General features: G+C 43.4%; 1 protein-coding gene across 1 annotated transcript in view; it reads right to left on the bottom strand.

Annotated features, from left to right (window-relative positions):
* The window catches only part of PIP4K2A (phosphatidylinositol-5-phosphate 4-kinase type 2 alpha), a 180,271-nt gene that overhangs the window by 26,147 nt on the left and 134,007 nt on the right, over nt 1–20,117 (bottom strand). Inside the window, exons 5-6 of the mRNA XM_030819209.1 lie at nt 12,821–12,967; nt 7,398–7,436 (exon numbers count right to left, since the gene is read on the bottom strand). Coding sequence (XP_030675069.1) covers nt 7,398–7,436; nt 12,821–12,967 — 186 coding nt within the window. The remainder of the gene's footprint in view (nt 1–7,397; nt 7,437–12,820; nt 12,968–20,117) is intronic.

Here is a 20,117-nt window from a genome sequence, read left to right as displayed (position 1 = left end):
CTTCAATGGCAGCCCAGATGACCAGATAGGGGTAGTAATTAATTACAATTTGTTACAATTTAAAGACCACAAAAGAAGTGTTGAAAACTGGTTTCAAAAAGCATTTTTAGACGTAACGGTATTAATGATTAATCCTCTCGAACCCTCAGTTGGTAATAGGTAAAATGTCGGAGACGGTGACAGTCACTTAATTGCTAGTGCAATTCACAGTGCCTGAGAATCGACAAGGCGGCTTTTTGTAGCCCATTATCAAAGTGTCAACAATGATTATTGCCAATATAGTTACACAAACGCCAATTGCAGGGCAGCTGTTTTCTTTCAAACGGGTTTCAGGAAGAAGGCTGTATGTTAAAAGGAATCTTCTTATTATGACCCTACGGCTCCATTACACATGCTTTACTTTACCTAATAAAATCAGACATGAGTTTTGAGAAGAACTGTGCAGGATGATGAACGAAATGCATATTTGTGTAAATCCCCAGGACTCTCTCTCTCAAGAACATGGGCTTTCTAAAGAGTCAGGTCAAATCCCCCAGAAATCAAGTGAGTCCAGTTATGTTTTCTTTTACTTCCCCAGGTCCCCTGCTGAGTCGCTCGCTAGCAGGCAGCATGCTAAGACTGTCATTTGTAAAAAGCAGCCTGCTCAGCTATAATTACTAATTTGATGTCACACTGGAATTGCAGCGCAGCTGTGAAAAGATCGACCACCAGGGAGGTTTGCATTTCTCTGTCTCATTTAGAGGAGGCGAAACTGCTGGAGCCATGAATGGGAGATGCCCTTCCATTAAAAAGGAAAGAATTAAAGAATAAAACAAGTCACAGCAGCTGTCAGAATTTGACAATGGTTATTTTTTTTTAAAGCACTGTTCTGCTCCTAAAAAAAAACTCAAGACATCTGTACATGCATGTTCTGAGACTTGTTGCCATGAAAGTGATTCCACTGTTAGAATATAACTTATTTCCTTCAGTTCCATCTTCATGATTATGCTAATGCAAATCACACTAATTACATGTCAAGCTACAATCTAGGAGATGGGACTTGTCTGCACCTATAATGCTAAATATTTGAAATGACAGTTTCAAAACTTGTCATCAACAAGTTAAAAGTATGGAAAATTAAAACAGTTATAATGACTCATATGAAAGAAAACCTGGGAAGAATGAGAATTGAGATTACTAATTAAACTATGTCACCAGAGATTCTCTATGCAGATTTTTTTTTTTTTTTTCTGAGACAGGGTCTTGTTCTGTCACTCAGGCTGGTATGCAGTGGTGTGATCACAGCTCACTGCAGCATGGACATCCTGAGTTCAAGCAATCGTCCCATGTAGCTGGGGCCACAAGCGTGCACCACCATGGCCAGCTAGTTTTTTGTATTGTTTGTACAGTTGGGGGTCTCGCTATGTTTCCCAGGGTGGTCCTGAACTCCTGAGCTCAGGCTATCCTCTAGCCTCAGCCTCCCAAAGTGCTGGGATTACAGGTATGAGCCACCATGCCCAGCCCACTAGAAAGATTGTTCTTTGTACCATAATGATCATTTGGAAAGGAATATAGTTATATATAATAGCAATGAATATTCTTGCAAATCATTTCATTTATAAAAGGCTAAAATGTAGTAAATAAGTGTTTTTAGCCTTCCCCAAATATTTCAAACCAGAGGTACCAGTAGATTGTTTTGATAGCATTTAGTAGACTGTTTTGATAGCATTTTTTCCCATGATGTCTGATCATGAAAAGGAGTGTTTATGATTTGTGAACACAATGAATGGTATGTTTTTTGGAAGAGTCAAAAATCCTAACTGATCATGGAAAGAAAACCCAAAGGTTGGCAGAAAAGGGAAAGCAAAGACTTTTTTTAGAAGTTAAAAAAACAATGTTTTTAAGAGTTCGGCTTGGCTGGGCACGGTGGCTCATGCCTGTAATCCCAGCACTTTGGGAGGCCGAGGCGGGCGGATCATGAGGTCAGGGGATCGAGACCATCCTGGCTAACACAGTGAAACCCCGTCTCTACTAAAAATAGAAAAAAATTAGCCGGGCGTAGTGACGGGTGCTTGTAGTCCCAGCTACTCGGGAGGCTGAGGCAGGAGAATGGCGTGAACCCGGGAGGCGGAGCTTGCAGTGAGCCAAGATCGCGCCACTGCACTCCAGCCTGGGCGACAGAGCGAAACTCCGTCTCAAAAAAAAAAAAAACCAAAAAAGAGTTCAGCTCTATTAATACATTTCATTTGATCTATTACAGTTTAATAAACATTTCTAGATCCTACAAAACACTGCCGTATCAGAGAGAGAAGGCATGGCATAATCTCTACTGAGCCATGAATGACAACTTTCCCCTGGGCTCGTTCTAGACGTGCTTCTCTTCTCCACACGCTCCTCCTGGGTGACCCACCCACTTCCCTGTCTCTGCTGACCGTCCTTCCAGGGAGGATTCCCAAGCCCTTTGTTTTCAGCTAAGACCCCCCGTGCAGCCTCTCGTGCCTATTGGATATCTCTGTTCTGATGCCACCCTGACATTTCAAATGCCTCCTCTCTTTGTCTGGGGGATGTATCCCAAGGGAAATTGCTGGGGGTGTGGTCGGTGAGGGTGGGTGGGAGCCAGACTGCAGCAGGTGATGAAGTGAGGAGGAGAAAAGGAAATGGTGGATGTTTCTTTGGCCATTTGCCCTTTTACTGTGCATGAATGAAGGTACATTTTGATCTCCATCCTACTGTCAAGGCAGGCACACTCTCCATCATTTACCAATTTCTATTACTTTGACATTCCACATCTTCAAGCTATTTCCTCTTCCCCTTCCCAAGTGAGCATTTCTAATACAGAAGGGTGGGTGGGGTAGCTTTATGCAGCCTCTGTCTTCTGGAATAAGAGTTATTAGAAACCTCAACCACAAAAATAAGGCTAGGGCACTGAATTCTTCCCCAGGGCAACTGTGCAGACTATTCTAATGTTTGCACAGTGTAAGACACAGTGATAACTGCATTATATGTACAAGTTTTACAAATATGTACATCTGAAAGTATGAGCAAAAATGCTCAAGCTCTTCAAATAGAGGAAATATAAATTGTTTTGCTAACATAGTATGAAACCAAATAATTTATTTCACTACTTTAGAAAAAAAATCAAGTTTTAGAATCAACTGTTTCAGCACCATATTTAACTCTGAAACAATGTTTTTGTCAATGTAGTAACTTTTTCCTCATTTTCACAATGGGATTAACATGACTTTTTGATAATATGCCCTTAAAGGAGAGACATGAATTCACAAACATTTACAAGGCAGTGTGCCATAGTGGTTAGAAATGTGCACTATGGGGCTGGTGACCCCAGGCTCAAACCCTGGCACTGTCACTTCCTAACTGTAGGACCCTGGATGAAGTTACTAAACCTGTCAGTTAAGCAACTTCATCCACTCAAAGGAAGTAATGACAGCACCGATCTCATCTGGTGACTGTTAAGGATTACATGACATAATTCATGTACAATTTAAAACTGTCTGGTATATAGTTTGTATTCAACCAGTGCCAGTTGTGACTTCCTCTAAGCCTACCTCCTAGGGAGATGTTTTAAGGAATGATGGCTACATGTTCATATTAGATACAGGATAAAAGCATCCTAGCAGAGTCCTAGAAAGATGAGTTCTCAGTCAAACAAATTCTATTATTCTCTTTTCATAGAAAGCTATACCAATAAAGGGGCTAAACATTTTTTGGTGAGGAGGGCAGTAAACTGTGGCTCATGCCCTGGGTTTCTGGAAAGTGTGTTAAGTCCTATAGGTGGAACAGTGGAAAGGAAGATAGGTAAGTGAATGTCCTGCTTCGCAGGGACCGTTACAGATACAGGAAGTCAAATACATGTGGCTTTTCTCTCTGTGTGCCCTTGTTTTATGATTTAGGCTTCAGCAGCAACCACGCCATTAGCTGTAACTGTCCGTGTTGGCAGTGTTTACTGTCAGAGCAGGACCAAGCCCTTGTTGACTGAACCTGAAGAAATCAAAATGAATGAAGGAAAAAAATCCTGCTAGTGGTAGTCCCAAGGAACTTTGGAAGAAAGTAAAAACAGACCCACCAACATGGGGCATCATGTGACTCAGGGGCTGGCCTGTCGTATGATGCTGAAGAGCATGTGTGACTCTGTATACGCTCTGGTATTTCCTCTGAGGAGAAAATCTCAACAAAATTTAGCCTCTGAGCTTCTCATGGGCTAAAACTGAAATATCTGCTGAGTCTTCAGTACCTGGAAGAAACATTAACTCATGGCAGCATGGAAGTCGACAGTCACTGTTTCTGCCTCTTCTGGCCAAAGCCGGTGCCTTAGAGGGGTTTTACACGAAGGTTGAATTCTCAAAATGTACATTCACTGATGTACAGTAAAAGGGCAAATGGCCAAAGAAGCCTCCACCATTTCCTTCTCTCCTCCTTACCTGCTGCAATCTGGCTTTGGTCCCCACTCACCCTCACCGACCAGGTCCCCAGCAATTTCCCTGTGGATACATCCCTGGACAACTCTCCATTCTTACCCTACCTGGCCTCGCGAAAGCATCTGACACTGGGAAGTTCATTTCCTCTGGTTCCTGGGAAATTACTAGAGTGAAAGTTTCATGAGGATGGGGACTGCACCAGCCTAGTTCCACGAAGCATTTCTTACAATGCTTGGCAGAGTGTGTACTCATCACAGACGCTCAAACAGTATCTGAGTGAGTGACCCAGTGTCTCCTGGCTCCTGTAAAAGGTGATTCTGGGCTTGTTCTAGACATGCTTCTCTTCTCCACACACTCCTCCTGGGTGACCTCACCCACTTTCTTGTCTCTGCCAACCGTCCTTCCAGGGAAGATTCCCACACTCTTTTTTCAGCTGAGAGCCACTGTGCTCAGGGACCCCAAACAGAGGGACCAGCTGAAGCCATGACAGAAGAACGTGGAATGTGAAGATTTTATGGACATTTATTAGTTCCCTAAATTAATACTTTTGTAATTTCTTATGCCTGTCTTTACTGCAATCTCTAAACATAAACTGTAAAGATTTCATGGACACTTATCACTTCCCCAATCAACACCCTTGTGATTTCCTATGCCTGTCTTTACTTTAATCTCTTAATCCTGTCAGCTGAGGAGGATGTATATCGCCTCAGGACCCTGTAATAATTGCATTAACTGCATAAATTGTACAGCATGTGTGTTTGAGCAATATGAAATGTGGGCACCTTGAAAAAAGGATAACAGCAATTGTTCAGGGAATAAGAGAGATAACCTTAAACTCTGACCACTGGTGAGCCAGGCAGAACAGAGGCATATTTCTCTTCTTTCAAAAGCAAATGGGAGAAATATCACTGAATTCTTTTTCTCAGCATGGAACATCCCTGAGAAAGAGAATATGTGCCTGGAGGTATAGGCTTATAAACAGCCCCCTCTAGGTGCACCTGTCTCTTATGGTCAAAACTGCAGAGATGAAATAGACACCAGTCTCCCATAGCGCTCCCAGGCTTATTAGGAAGAGGAAATTCCCACCTAATAAATTTTGGTCAGACGGGTTGATCTCAAAACCTGTCTCCTGATAAGATGTTATCAATGACAATGGTGCCCGAAACTTCATTAGCAATTTTAATTTCGCCTCGGTCCTGTGATCTCACCCTGCCTCCACTTGCCTTGTGATATTCTATTACCCTGTTAAGTACTTGATGTTTGTCACCCACACCTATTTGCACACTCCCTCCCCTTTTGAAAATCCCTAATAAAAACTTGCTGGTTTTTGTGGCTTGTGGGGCATCACGGATCCTACCAATGTGTGATGTCTCCCCCAGATGCCCAGCTTTAAAATTTCTCTCTTTTGTACCCTGTCCTTTTATTTCTCAAGCCGGCTGACGCTTAGGAAAAATAGAAAAGAACCTACGTGAATATCAGGGCAGGTTCCCCGATAACTGACATTTCAAACTTCTCCTCCTGCTCTTGTTTGCTATTTCAGGGAGTGGAATGAACACCTACCTACCCAACTGCCTAAACCAGAAACTTGGGGGTCATCCTTAACCCCCTTCCCTCTATGCACACTCCCTGGCACCTCTGGCACTCAATCCCTCAGTTCTGTAGATTCGTCTTTCCAAATCTCTCTGTAATTCATCCACTTCCACTACATCCCAGCTCAGGCCAGCATCTTCTCTGGGATACTTCATCGGCCTCTCCAACAGGTCTGGCTTCCTTCCCTCCGTGGCCTCCTCTCTCCCTACAGCAAATGCACCAAATGCTCCCCACCCTGACTCTCATGCCCTTGCACCTGCTGCTCTTCCTCTGCCTAACTCCTATTGATCCCTTCAGGTTTCTGGACATCATCTCCTCCAGGAAGCCCTTCCTTGACCCTGCCCAGCCTAAGCCAGGTGCCCTTGCTATGTGCTCTAGAGCTCCCTGAGTGTCCTGTCTGAGTGTTCACCCCATGATAACATAATTTTCTATTTGAGGTCTGCATCCCCTGCTAGATCTTTCTGTGTGTCTTGTTATTTTAGCCCCTGAAGCTAGGATAGTAGCCACAAAAATATTCATGAACACCTCTGAATGAATAAACAAAAGTAGATTTGCAAATCTATAAAATTCAACTCAAAACTGCTATCATTCTAAAAGAACAACTTTCAAACAACTTTGAGCTCTGTTTTCAAATGGAATAGTTAAGAAAAAGGCACTTCCCAAGGTGACAAGAAGGCATAACTAAGAGTATAGATGTACCCTTTACATAAGCACGTGTTGACTTCAGTTAGTTTAGGTTTACATCCAGGAAGCTACTTCCTAAATTCCTATTCAAACCAATCCTTCAAGTTGACTCGATCTATAATCTTGCATAGTAAACTAAATGTGGCTCAAATACTACCTAATGTCCAATAAGCCAGGAAGAGAAAAAGAGATGCGGCCTTCTTAATTTCTTCGGCAAAAAATACTTGAATCATGTCTTAATAGTTGGAAAGGAGTTTGAGGCTCATCCAAGCCAACATTCTACAGGTGAGAAAGCAGACTCATCGATGCAAAGAAATGTATTCAGGTCACATTCGGTTTGATATTGGTGAAGCAGTGTTAGGTCCTGGTTCCCTGACCTGCAGGAACGCACTCTCAGCTGTCAGTGCCATTTTCGATTATAAGTTTACTGCACAGGTGGCTGTGTTTTTCAAGAGCAAGTTGCATGTGGAATGTTCCTTCCAACCATGCTTGCAATAAATAACTATTTCACTATTCAACAATTTGATGAAGAGAAATTAAGTAGAACTCTCATCGGGTCAATAAAGTGTTTCTGGCTGGTGGCAGCAGAACGGGGAATAGGAAGAATCGCAATGGCAGGGGTGGGAGACTATAAAGAAAGAGTAAAGGTGACTGGGAGTGCGTGATCATGCCCCCAGGACACGAGGAGACATACAGCAAGGTACTTACCTTTTCTTTGTCACTAGCTTCTCTAGCCACTGTAGAGCCCTGAAATACAAGGAAATAATAAAAACATGCACATAGGAGGCATTGGGTTTCGCACGCGGAAAATATGAAAATGGCTCTGGGCGGAGCAGAGAGCCGGCGCAGCACCCGCTCTGCTTCGCAGCCCACGCGGAATGGGCTTCTCATCCCTCCCTGACCATGGCTCTCTGTCTGGCCTGTGCCCCCTTCTCTGCAGGTGTTCCTGGCCACTGGCCGCTTCTTCAGCCCTGACTCTGTCATGCTCACCTGTGTTTCTGTGGTTCTTGTCCACCTGCTGGAAGTCAGAAAACCTGACCACCACTTACTTGAGCAGTAACTTACTCAACACTGGATCAGCCCCACACTTTGCTCCTTGTATCAACTGCCAGAAATAGTCAGTCTTGTTATCTTAAAGAAGAGTCCCACTAGCTGGCTGCAGTGGGACCACAGGGGCGTTAAGTGCCTCTTTCCCCACATTACATCTTCCAGATTGGGCACATCCTCGCGTGCTGACTTTTTTCTGCAACACTCATTGTTTTCTCCCGTCTTAGAGTTACTGATGAACACTCTTTCCTTGCGTGCTATACATCAGTCCCCCATGGCCACTCTCTGACCCCACTTACTTTGGAGATTCCTTCAAAGACACACAGTTATTTGTACCTCTTTTGTGCCAGGCCCTATGCTGAGTGCAGAGGTACAAAGCGGAGGAAAACATGGCCCTTGATCTCAGCAGTCTGTGCTCTTACTGCAGTGGTGTTCAAAACTCTGCCTCAGAGCTCTGGGTTGTCTAGTGTGACCTGAGTCTACCTCAGAGGCCGATGGGGAGGCTTTAGGGGTAGAGTCCAAGCAGAGAAACTTCCCGTGGCTTGTGGAAGATTTTAATTCAAAAGAAAAGCTGGGAAACAAATGGTCGGGTGAATTCCTATTTATGGATGACAATCACGGTGTCTCATACACAGCAGATGTCCTGTGTTTACTGCATAAATGGCTGGAGAAGAATCACAGGCCAATTTCCTGGGCTCCCTTCCCCTCCGGCACTGGACACCCCTAACTATTGTGAGGTCAGCCAGCCACTTGCTTCTCGACCACCTGATGAATAGGTATCTATTGCCCTGGGTTACTTGTGTTGGCCATTCATTAAATGAACTTAGTTGACTTGGGAAAAGTGAAAGTGGCTTTTAGATTGGCCATCTGCAAAGAAATCAAAATTTTTGATTACTGGCTTTCATCGAGCAGCTCAGGCACTGACTAGGATGTGAGCTTCCTGCAATTCACAGATGCGGAAACTTGAACGGAAGAGACTCCTCAAGTTGGGGAAGGGAGCCAAGATCAGGCTGGGGGGTCTCCCCAGGGCCGATCTTCCATCCGCCTGGTGCTCAGTGCCCCCAGGACTAGAAGATCTGAGGGATGCTGCTGCTGGCCCGGGGCAAATGTTCAATGTTTCTTGGGGCGAGTCAGAGCAGCCCAAAGCTGACCCATCAGATGGAGATAGATAATGCGAACCATTCATGAAGGCAAACCTGAGAACCCGTTCTACCACCACAGTTCTACCACCACAGCCAGAGCCTCTCTGCACAGCCATGTCTGACAACTGTTACTTGCCATGGTCTACTTGCCTTCCTTTAGGGATTCCTGAATACGGACCACAAGTACCTTCCTTTACACACTGATTTTTAACAAAATGTTCCCAAATACTTTATAAAAATTGGGACATTTGTAATACTTGAGCACTGCCTATGCTGCTGGGTACAGGAAGAAACTATTCTACTTTGAATTCTTAACCAAGTTGTTGGTGTGTGTGTGTGTGCGTGTGTTTCCCCTCCTACAATATAATCCACCCTGCTTCTGATTCTCTGGGAAGCTTCATCTGTATGCAAATGCTGATCATTAGTTTGGGAACAACAAAACACAAAACTCATCCAAGTTTAAATTAATTCACAATAAAAAATTATTAAAAAAAAATAGAAAAGGAAGGCCAAGAGTTTAAGCCATGAACTGATGCCAGATGTACAGGTTCCATCACAACTGAGAGCACTGGCAAGAACAGAGTTTATCTATGCCACAAGCCAGAAAGGGAGATGAAATTGTGAAAAGCAAGGCAAATTAAACCTAGAATATCCAATCTCCAAGTATAATTTACTCCAAGATATGTTTACCAGATGCCTACTTGTCCGAGGCGCTATCTTAGGCATTGCAGGGGGATTTAAAAAAAAAAAAAGTTAAGTAGAACAAAATACTTGCCCTTGAGGCACTTACACATCAAGAGAATGAATGAGGCAACCAAGATTCATTAACTCCCATATGCCATGCCTCACGCTGGACACAATACATATGCATCTTATTTAATCCTCAAAACATCCCTGCAAATGTAGGTAAAATTATCCCTGTTTTAACAGATGAAGAGACGGAGGGTCATAGAGGTTCAGCAACTTACACAAGGTTAACAAGTCATAAAAGAACAACATGTGACTTTACAGGTCACTCTGGCTTTCTCCCCTGGGAAAGTCAGACAGAGTCCTGTGTGCCCTGAGCAGTACCGCCAAGGCTCCACGAAAGAGCTGGTGCTGGCAAGGGCCCTGAAGGATGGCTGGGATTTCCCCAGGGGTAATTCCAGGGGCACAAAATGGCTTGCTTGGGCTAAGACTTTAAGACAGGACAGGACAAGGGTATATTTGGGAAGTGGATCCAGTGTGTGGGGACTTCAGAAGGTAGGAGACAAGCCTAGACCATTTCCTTCACTTAGACTAGCATTTCTCAAAGCATGGTTCAGAACCCTGGGGTCCCGAGACCAAAACTATACAAAGTCAAAACTATTTTTATAATAGTACTGAGACATTTGCCTTTTCACCGTCTTGATGTTTGTATAAATACTACAAAAACAATGGTGGGAAGAACTGCTAGCAGTTTAGCATAAGTCAAACAGTGGCACCAATGGGTATTAGTAGTGTTTGTGATTAAAAAAAAAAACAACTCAATGAAAAAAACCAGCACCATCTAGGAAACCCAGCATCATTTCAGAAACCTCTGAAGCCACACATCCTGGTTTTTATGACTTGTGAGCTGTGTATAAGTTGCTGAACCTCTGGCTAAGATGTTGTGTCCTACAAGTAGGCGTCTAGTAAACACATGAAAGCATAACATTAAATGTATCAAATCTAGACCCAGGAGTACAGGTCTTTTCAATATTCTGTGCAGGAAATATACATAAAGCACTTCTGTTTATAAAGAAGGAATGGTTTCTTAAGAACTGTTTTTTGTGATGGTTTGAGTTATGAGCTGAACTGGCCACCTTTTTCATGAAACAACACTTTTACTTGAAAGAACAACTGACAGTCTATGTTTATTCAGATCTGGGCATGTGACTGATGTTTGCTACAAAATGAATGAAGCTGCTAGGCTCACCTCTATGCTGGGGTGCTTGCTACATGTGGTCATTTCACAGAAAACAACGGACAGGGCTTGTGGCCAGTGATAAAATTTGAGATTGCAAGTAAAAAATTGATTTTTAAAAAACTTATATCCACCACCCTGGGCCTGACCGCTTCCCAATATGTAAAAGACTTTTGTGGTGACATTTTTATGACTTTTTGATACTGGATAATGAAATGTGTCAATATTTGGAAGAGTCAAATAACTCAGTGAACCAATGTGTTCCAAATGGCAAGTGCATGCCTTGACAAAGTCACACATTCAGAACAACGCATGCAAACAGATCAATGGATTTCGATGAAGAGTACAAAAAGTTCATTGACATGATTTCAGATTTCATAATGCAACTAAGCTTTGAGAAATTACCTCTTGTCAAGCTTTGGTGTAGTATCAAAGAAGAATATCTACAATTATCCAAAAAAGTTGTTAAAACATGCTTTAACAACTTTCCAAACTTCATTATTGTGTGAGTTCAGATTTTCTTCACATACTTCAGCAGCATAACACCACACAGATTGACAGCAGAATCAGGTATGACATTCTAGCTATCTCACATTAAGTCAAGACATTACGGAGATTTGCAAAAATGTAAAACAATGCTACTTGTCTCATTAATGTTTTTGCTTTTGGAAAATAGTTATTTTTCATAAAAGTGTTAACATGTAATGGTTTTCTCATTTTTAAAGAAACTACATATTCTAATATTTATTATATTAATTTTTAATACTGTAAATATCCACAGACACAACTCACATCTGCAAAAGCTTTTGAGGGTCCTCTTTTAAGAGTGTGAAAGGGTTGAGACCAAAAAACTTAAGAATCAAATGTCAGAGACCAGAGTTTGGCAAACTTTTCTGCCAACAGTCAGAGGGTAAATGTTTTAGGCTTTGTGGTCCCAAATGGTCTCTGTGGTAGCTACCAAACTCTGCCATTACAGTGCAAAAGCAGCAACAGACAATACAGAAACAATGGGCTTCGCGGTATTCCAATAAAAACTTATTTATAAAATTGGCCCAGCTAGGCGCAGTGGCTCATGCCTATAATCCCAGCACTTTGGAAGGCCAAGGTGGGTGGATTGCTTGAGCTCAGGAGTTCAAGACCAGCCTGGGCAACATGGTGAAATCCTGTCTCCACCAAAAAATACAAAAAATTATCTGAGCATGGTGGTGCATGCCTGTGGTCCCAGCTACTTGGGAAGCTGAGGTGGGAGGATTGCTTGAACCAGCGGGGCAGAGGTTGCCATGAGCCAAGATTGCGCCACTGTACTCCAGACTGGGCAACAGAGGAAGACTCTGTCTCAAAAAAAAAGTCCCTCAAGTAGGATTTGGCATTCAGGCAAGTCACAGTTTTCCAACCCCTAACTTGAACATTCTCCCCTGAGTTGGTGACACCAGAAGCCAGATTATGTCACTCCACTCTCAGAATTTCCAGGGGCCCCCCTTTCTCTCCAAGCCTTTGAAATGGTCTCTGTACTTACAGTTCCCTCTGCCAGCAATATTCTTCCTCAGCTCATTTCCTCATCTTCAAGTCTGCTCCAATGTCATCTTTCTCAGGGGAACCTTCCCTGACAGAACTATTTAAAACTCTCCCCCTCTTTAATTCTGTCTATAGCACTTCTGGGTATGCTCTATGACTAACTTATTACTTTTACTTACTGCCTGTCTTTACCCACCAGAATGTCAGCTCCCCAAGTGCAGGTTTGGTTTGTTCATCCCATCATTTCCAGCATCTAGAACAGTACCTGGTATGCAGTTGGTTGAATATTTAAGTAGATGTGATACCTCTAACATGTGCCAGCCAGTGTTTTTTGGTGAGGCCAGCAAGCACTTACTGCCTCATAGGAAGGAATACACTGCTACTTGTCTGGTAGCTTTAAGTGCTGAGTGGCTCCTAAGCATTTCTGATGATCAATGACAACATTTACAATGTAGAAGAGTAAGCTTGAGTTACTTTACAAAAACTCATAAAATCATTCTCACCTTTAAGTCGTATTTCCTATATACAGACAAACGGTGGCTGAATACATTTCTTGTAACTATCACATATATTTCAACTCCATCAACATTAAGCCGGTACATGCCCAAGAATTGGGGAAGAAGGGTGATCCCATGACATTCCACTATGTACTGCATAGGAGAGAAAGAAAAAGGAAAAAACATCCAATCAAAAGATTGTTTCCTTAGATGTAAAATACATATGCCTATGGTGTTTATACAAAGTGAAAACCTCCAGCCATTAGGGTCTTATTTACAGAAAATGACCACATTTGTACTGCTTACCAATCACATCTGTGTTCACCATCTCTACACAGAAAAGAAAATTCAATTTTATCTCCAAATAGATTTTTTTCCAACATTCCAAATGGAATTTGTATGGTCAAACCTTGGATATGATCGTGTAAGGCAAGAGGACACGTGACTGTCTTTCTCAAATTCCTTTTAAGGGATATTACACTCCACCTAGTATCTCTGTCTTCTACCCCCAAAGCCCTGACTACAGGGCTGAGGCAGAGCGACCTGGCTGCTAAAATCAGCTTCTCTAACAGTGTTGAAGTCGAGATTGAAGAGGAAATTGTGGAGAGCCCAGTGTTAGAAGCTGGGAGGGCTGAGCTAAGCTTCCCATGAGAGCAGGGGAGAAGGGGGCAACCCCTGTGACCATAGCACCCTCGCTCCTGCTCTGCCAGCAGATGGGGACTGCCTGGTCCCTGCTGGTTTCCGCCAAGTTAACTGGACAAGCCCAGGGTTGACACCATTTCCGAGGAGAGTTGCAAAAACACAACACGACCTTGGCTGTTTTTCATGACCACACTCCAGAGGGCCACAAGATGGAGCCACTTCTCCCCGAGAGCAGATTTTCATAAAACAGGGGTCCCTCTGCACTTCCCAAAGGAAGCTTAGGTTTTCCTTCCTTTAAAATCATGGGGAAGGAATATTTCAAAAAAGCTCTATGTCCATTGACACGTGTGAAATCTCCAGAATAATAAACAGCATAAATGGTGAGATTCCATTATTGTAAATACCATACATGTTGGGCATATTCAGAGACGCTAATGATGCAACTGGAGGGAATTCTGATCCTTTTCTATACTGCTTGAATTTTTCATTTTCTTTCTTTTTTTTTTTTTACAATGAGCATTTTATAAAAAATACAAAAGTAATTAGAATGCCCTTTCAAACTTCTTAGTTGTAAATACCGTTAATAATCAATTCTGATAATATTTAACCACCTTAAGAATGAAAAAGTCTTTGGTTTTGATCATTAAAGATAAACAGCATTGGTACTTGATTCTCATTTTTGCCATCTAGAGTTTTGGCAAGTTTTAAAGATGCCTCTTCGCTTTCTTCTTATTGACAATAACTGAGCTATATATTTTAATCTCATGTAATTCCTAAGTTTCACCTTGTTATTTGAAATTAGATGAGTGAAACATTTTCTATTTCCTTTCAAAATATAATAAAATGAGTTTTGCTAATGCAAAACAGGTAGTAAATAGCCATTGGGTGAGAAGAAAATTTCTCATATATGATCTAGAGAAATGAAAAGGGGTTCTTGGCCTCTGTAGAAAGGTGGTTGGTTGGGCCTTCAAACATGGACACTGAGGAAGTCTAGTCTTCACGTGCAGTAGAGAGAACGTAGGTTTGCGAGCCAGAAAGGTGTGTGTGTGTTTCCTGGCGCCTCCATTTACGAGCTGTGAGATCTTGGGCAAGTTACCAAATCACTCCACAGTTTAGCTTCATTTTCCAGAAAAAGAGCCTAATTCCTACCTTGAAGGCTGTTTTGAGGGTTACGGGTAAGAGTATGTCAAAATACTTCACATGATGCTGTGTACTATACTATACTATACAGAAGATGACAGTGATTGTTTTCATTCAAAACTCTGTTAAGAAATTTTAATGTTACACCTGTTTTGTGCTCCCAACTGACATACAGACATGTACTGGGTGGGGTCTGCTCCGAGGCAGTTATTTCTGAGGCCCACAAGACACAGTCCCTGCCTCAGGGGACACACCGGTTTTGGTTTTGCTGCTCAACCCCTTGCTGAGCTCTCATCATGGACTACCTTTACAGAATCCTGCCATTCCTCTCTTGATTCAAGTTGCTGTGCAGAGCCACAGACAGCTATGTCTCATAGCAGAAAAGAACCATTATTCATGCTACAAATATGGTCAAGAAATCTTCTGAATATTATACAGCAAATCATTGACTAGTTGCCCCTACTTAGGAAAAAACACCCATACAGATTACATTCTATACCTCCCCTACCTTAAACATTAGCTAAATTACTACACTGAAAAGAGACAGATCAAATCTATCTACTTTGCCAGGTGCGGTGGCTCACGCCTGTAATCCCAGCACTTTCGGAGGCCAAGGCAGGTGGATCACGAGGTCAGGAGTTCAAGATCAGCCTGGCCAAGATAGTGAAACCCCATCTCTACTAAAAATACAACAATTAGCTGGCTGTGGTGGTGCACACCCATAATCCCAGCTACTCGGGAGGCTGAGGCAGAAGAATTGCTTGAATCCGGGAGGCGGAGGTTTCAGTGAGCCGAGATCGTGCCACTGTACTCCAGCCTGGGTGACAGAGCAAGACTCCATCTCAAAAAAAAAAAAAAAAAAAGAAAAGAAAAGTCTGTCTACTTTATCAGCAAGTCTACGTGCAGTTGTTCTCAAATGTATGGCTCACCTATGGGGCTCTTTGATGAATACCTAAAACTCCTGAGGATATGAACATGTACAAACCCACAAGTCATACCAAAGTTTATCTATTAGATTCGAGTACTGCCAAGCTGCAGGTGGTATCAAAGGTTTAGAAAGCATTAATGGGTTAAAATTTTACAGTAGAGAAAATTATACCCATTAACCGAATTTCTGGGGGGAAACACTGGGAAAAGGGCACCCTGCAGCATTTCAGTGGAGGAACATTTAACTGGGTCTGTGAATGCCTGGGCTAGGGACCTCTGTTCTCCAGCATGATGCGCTGTTGTAGGTAGATGTTGACACAGAGAGACCTGAATGAGAATCCTGATGGATTCTCCCAGTTGACCCAGAGAGTGCTGAGCACAAACGCATAACACCAGCGGGCATTAACTACAAGGATTTCTACACACACCAGCTGCTGGAGGTCAGCCCTGAACCAGGGAGACTAGATTTACAGCTACAGCTTTAGCCAGGGTCTCACGAGCCTCAGCCACATTACACAGCTAGGAGCCCTCCCGGTCCAGCTCCGTGTTCATTACCTGTGTGACCTTGGGATAGTTATTCAACCTCTCGGTCCGCATTTGGAAACTGGGAGGTAATAATAATACTTAACGATTAAATGAGTTAATTATAAAGTTTTTAGAACAAAGCCTGGTGCATAAAAAGTAGTTTGGAAGTGTTATCTTTTGAACCTTTTCCATTTTTATCAAACCTCAAAACCCCCTCATCACTCTCAATATTCATTCATAAGGCTGAGTATGGTGGCTCATACCTGTAATCCCAGCACCTTGGGAGGCCAAGGTGGGCAGATAGCTTGAGATCAGGAGTTTGAGACCAGCCTGGCCAACACAGCAAAACCTCGTCTCTGCTAAAAATACAAAATATATCCAGGTGTGGTGGTGCAAGCCTGTAGTCCCAGCTACTCAGGAGGCTGGATGAGGCAGGAGAATCGTTTGAACTCAGGAGGTGGAGGCTGCAGTGAGCCGAGATTGCGCCACTGCACTCTAGCCTGGGTGACAGAGCAAACTCCTGTCTCCAAAAAAAAAAATCAGGTGGAAAAGGGTGCCACGGGAGGGGAATGGCTTGACTTCTGGTAGCCCCATCTCCCAGTGATACAGTTTGAATATTTGTCCCCTCTAAAACTCATGTTGCAATGTGATCCTCAATGTTGGAGGTGGTGCTTGATGGGAGGTGACTGGGTCATGGGGGCGGGTCCCTCATGAATGGCTTGGTGCCATGGGGAGAACTGCTTATGGAAAAGGGCCTTCCACTCTCCTTCCTCGCCTCTCACCAAGCCATGCCAGCTCCCCACTGCCTTCCAACATGAGTAGAAGCTTCCTGAGGGTGTCACCAGAAACAGATGCTGACACCATGCTTCTTGTACAGCCTGCAGAATTGCAAGCCAAATAAACCTCTTTTCCTTATAAATCACCCAGCCTCAGGTATTCCTCACAGCAACACAAACAGGCAAAGACACCCAGTGCTTGCAGGGTGGATCCCCTTCTAAGAGTGGTCTCTCCAGTCACACTGGGACCCATCTTGTCGGGTTCTTGGGCATCCTCCCTCTCAGTCCAGGATCCTCAACCTCTCTCCCTCCACCAGCAGCTTCTCAACAGTGCTTAAATGTGCTGAAGTTTCTCTCATGAAAGCAAAAAAAACAAAACACAAAACATCCTCTCAATTGCAGAGATGCACGGTCTGGCACTGCCTGGATCCTGGCTTGAACGTACACTTTGAGGGCAACTGGGGACACCTGATTATGCCACTCACTAGATATTTGGTGATATTAAGGAATTTATTGGCAATTTTCTTAACCTGAGAAGTGCTTATGTTTCAGAGAAGCATATCAAAGTATTTATGGAGGAAATGTGTCTGTGATTTACTTTTGAAACATTTCTGCAAAAATAAAATGATGCAAACGTGGTAAAATGTTAATAATTGTTCAGTCTAAGTGATGGGTATATACTACCAATTTTCTGTCTGTTTGAACATTTTTACAATAAAAAGTAAAAAGAAACACAAACCCTTCTTTGACTCCATGTCTTTCCCCATCTCTGGTCTCTCTCCTGACTGGCTTCTTGGCAGAGCTGTCTATGCTTATTTTCTGTTGATCTGTAACCCCCATCCGTTCTGCAGCTCATCCTGCTCTGGATTTTACTTTCCTATCCCTTCAGAGCAACTGTTCCCCCTGAGATCTCAATGCCCTTTGAGTGGTTAAATTTGACAGATGCTTCTCCGCCTTTCTCTCTCTTGAACCCCATGAGCAAACAGCGCTCGTCTGGGGCTTCCTCCCTCCCTTGGCTTCTGAGATGCTGTGTTCTCCTGGCGGTCCTCCTCCTACTCCATCCCATCTTTCCTGTTCCTTGGCCAATCTTCCTCCTCTACATGCCCATTGTCAGGGCCCTGACCTAGATGTCCTCTCATCTTCTCTTCTTCACTGCGTACAGGCTACCTGATCTACACCTTTTGTTTACATTTCTATCTGTGTCTCGATAATTCCCAAACTTATGATTCTCAGTCCACAACCTTTCTTTTGAGTTGCACATCCATATAGGATTCATCTAGTGTAATAAGGCTTCCTACCAAATGTAAGCTCCACGAAGGTGGCAAGCACTACCCTTAGCAGGACCTCATGTGTAAAAAACATTTCATATACAACTGTTGAATAAATGAATGCAGCGAATAATTAAAAAAACACAAGATGTTTCCTATAGATGCCTACTCTCTCTGCTCTCTTTATAATTAACACCATTGCCCTTACCTCCAGGTGTTATAAATATGAAAATTCTGGATTTTGAAAGCAGAAAAAAAAACTGTCATTTATGTTGAAAGAGAAGCCCTAGATTTTTCTCATAATGGCCATGACAAATGAAGAACTTTACACAATAAGTAGGAAAAAAGCAGGCATATGTCGGGCACGAAAGGAGGAAATGAGGGTACCACAAAATAACTGTTTAAGGATGTTAATCTTAAAAAAAAAAAAAGGCAGTCACATGGTTAACTTGGGGGAGAATTCGGAAATGGTCACAGTTTATCTGTTTTGGAGCTATTACCGCACATGTAAACTGTACCACACAATGTATCCTCATTCTCTAGCATCACGGGAGAAACAGAACTTTGAGGAAAGGGATGGAGCAGAACCGTAACCCTAGTGATATCAATCTGTCACTGAATAAGAGTAAAGAATCACATCCGATGATTTATACAGAATTCACACTTAAAATTCTCTCAACTTCCCAAAGTTTGTATGCACTGATAAAGCTGATAAATGGCGCTTTCCACAGAATCACGTGCACAGCAATTAAAGGACGCCCACCTCCTTCCCCTCCAGCTGTTCCCTATCCTCACCCCTGGAGAGGAGGGGATCTTGGGGCATAACAGTGCTTAGACGCGATGCTCCCATACCAACCACAGAGGAACTTGCCTTTAAGACGCTCAATTCTGGCCGGGCATGGTGGCTCACGCATGTAATCCCAGCACTTTGGGAGGCAGGGGCAGGTGGATCACTTGAAGTCAGGAGGAGATCGAGACCAGCCTGGCCAACACAGTGAAACCCCGTCTCTACTAAAAATATAAAAATTAGACGGGCATAGTGGCGGGTGCCTGTAATCCCAGCTACTTTGGAGGCTGAGGCAGGAGAATCACTTGAACCCAAGACGTAGAGGCTGCAGTGAGCCGGGATTGCGCCCGCACTCCAGCCTAGGTGATAGAACGAGACTTCGTCTGAGAAAAAGAAAAAAGAAAAAAAAAAAGACACCCCATTCTGATGAATATGGAGATAAGGGAAACAGGATCTGCTGACGACTCAAGCAGGGCCAAGATGCAGCCAAGACCCCGAGGTGAGGGGTGGAGATGGCAGAGGCAGGAAGGGGTGAAGGAGGGAGACTTCCAGGAGCACCTGATATGTGCCCCAAATGCTCTCAGAGACACGGGTTGTATCTTTAATGCATGACGGGGACTCCCAATTTCAAGGACTCTCCATAATTAATAAGGCTGCAGTGTCTGTATTTATTTATAAGGTGAGATTATTGTAAATGTAAAAGAAACACCAAAAAAATTATTTCTATCTTATGTTGCTTCTAGGATCACAACTGTGAGCATATTTTTCTTCAAAACTTAAACATCATAGACAAATTAACAAAATAACTCGTAAGTGAATGCTTCAAAAACAGCAAGAAGAGGCTGGGCATAGTGGCTAATGCCTATAGTCCCTGTCATTCAGGAGACCAAGGTGGGCGGATTACTTGAGCCCAGGAGTTTGAGACCAACCTGGCCAACATGGTGAAACCCCATCTCAACAAAAGGAAAAGAAAATAAAGACAGCAAGAAGAAGACCATCGGCCGGGCGCGGTGGCTCACGCTTGTAATCCCAGCACTTTGGGAGGCCGAGGCGGGCGGATCACGAGGTCAGGAGATCGAGACCACGGTGAAACCCCATATCTACTAAAAATACAAAAAATTAGCCGGGCGTGGTGGCGGGCGCCTGTAGTCCCAGCTACTCGGAGAGGCTGAGGCAGGAGAATGGCGTGAACCCGGGAGGCGGAGCTTGCAGTGAGCCGAGATTGTGCCACTGCACTC

This window comes from Nomascus leucogenys, chromosome 9 (assembly GCF_006542625.1).
Source record: "Nomascus leucogenys isolate Asia chromosome 9, Asia_NLE_v1, whole genome shotgun sequence".
In the NCBI taxonomy this organism is placed as follows: domain Eukaryota; kingdom Metazoa; phylum Chordata; class Mammalia; order Primates; family Hylobatidae; genus Nomascus; species Nomascus leucogenys.
The sequence above is the reverse complement of the archived record's forward strand: the minus strand, read 5'-3'. Positions and strand labels throughout refer to the sequence as shown.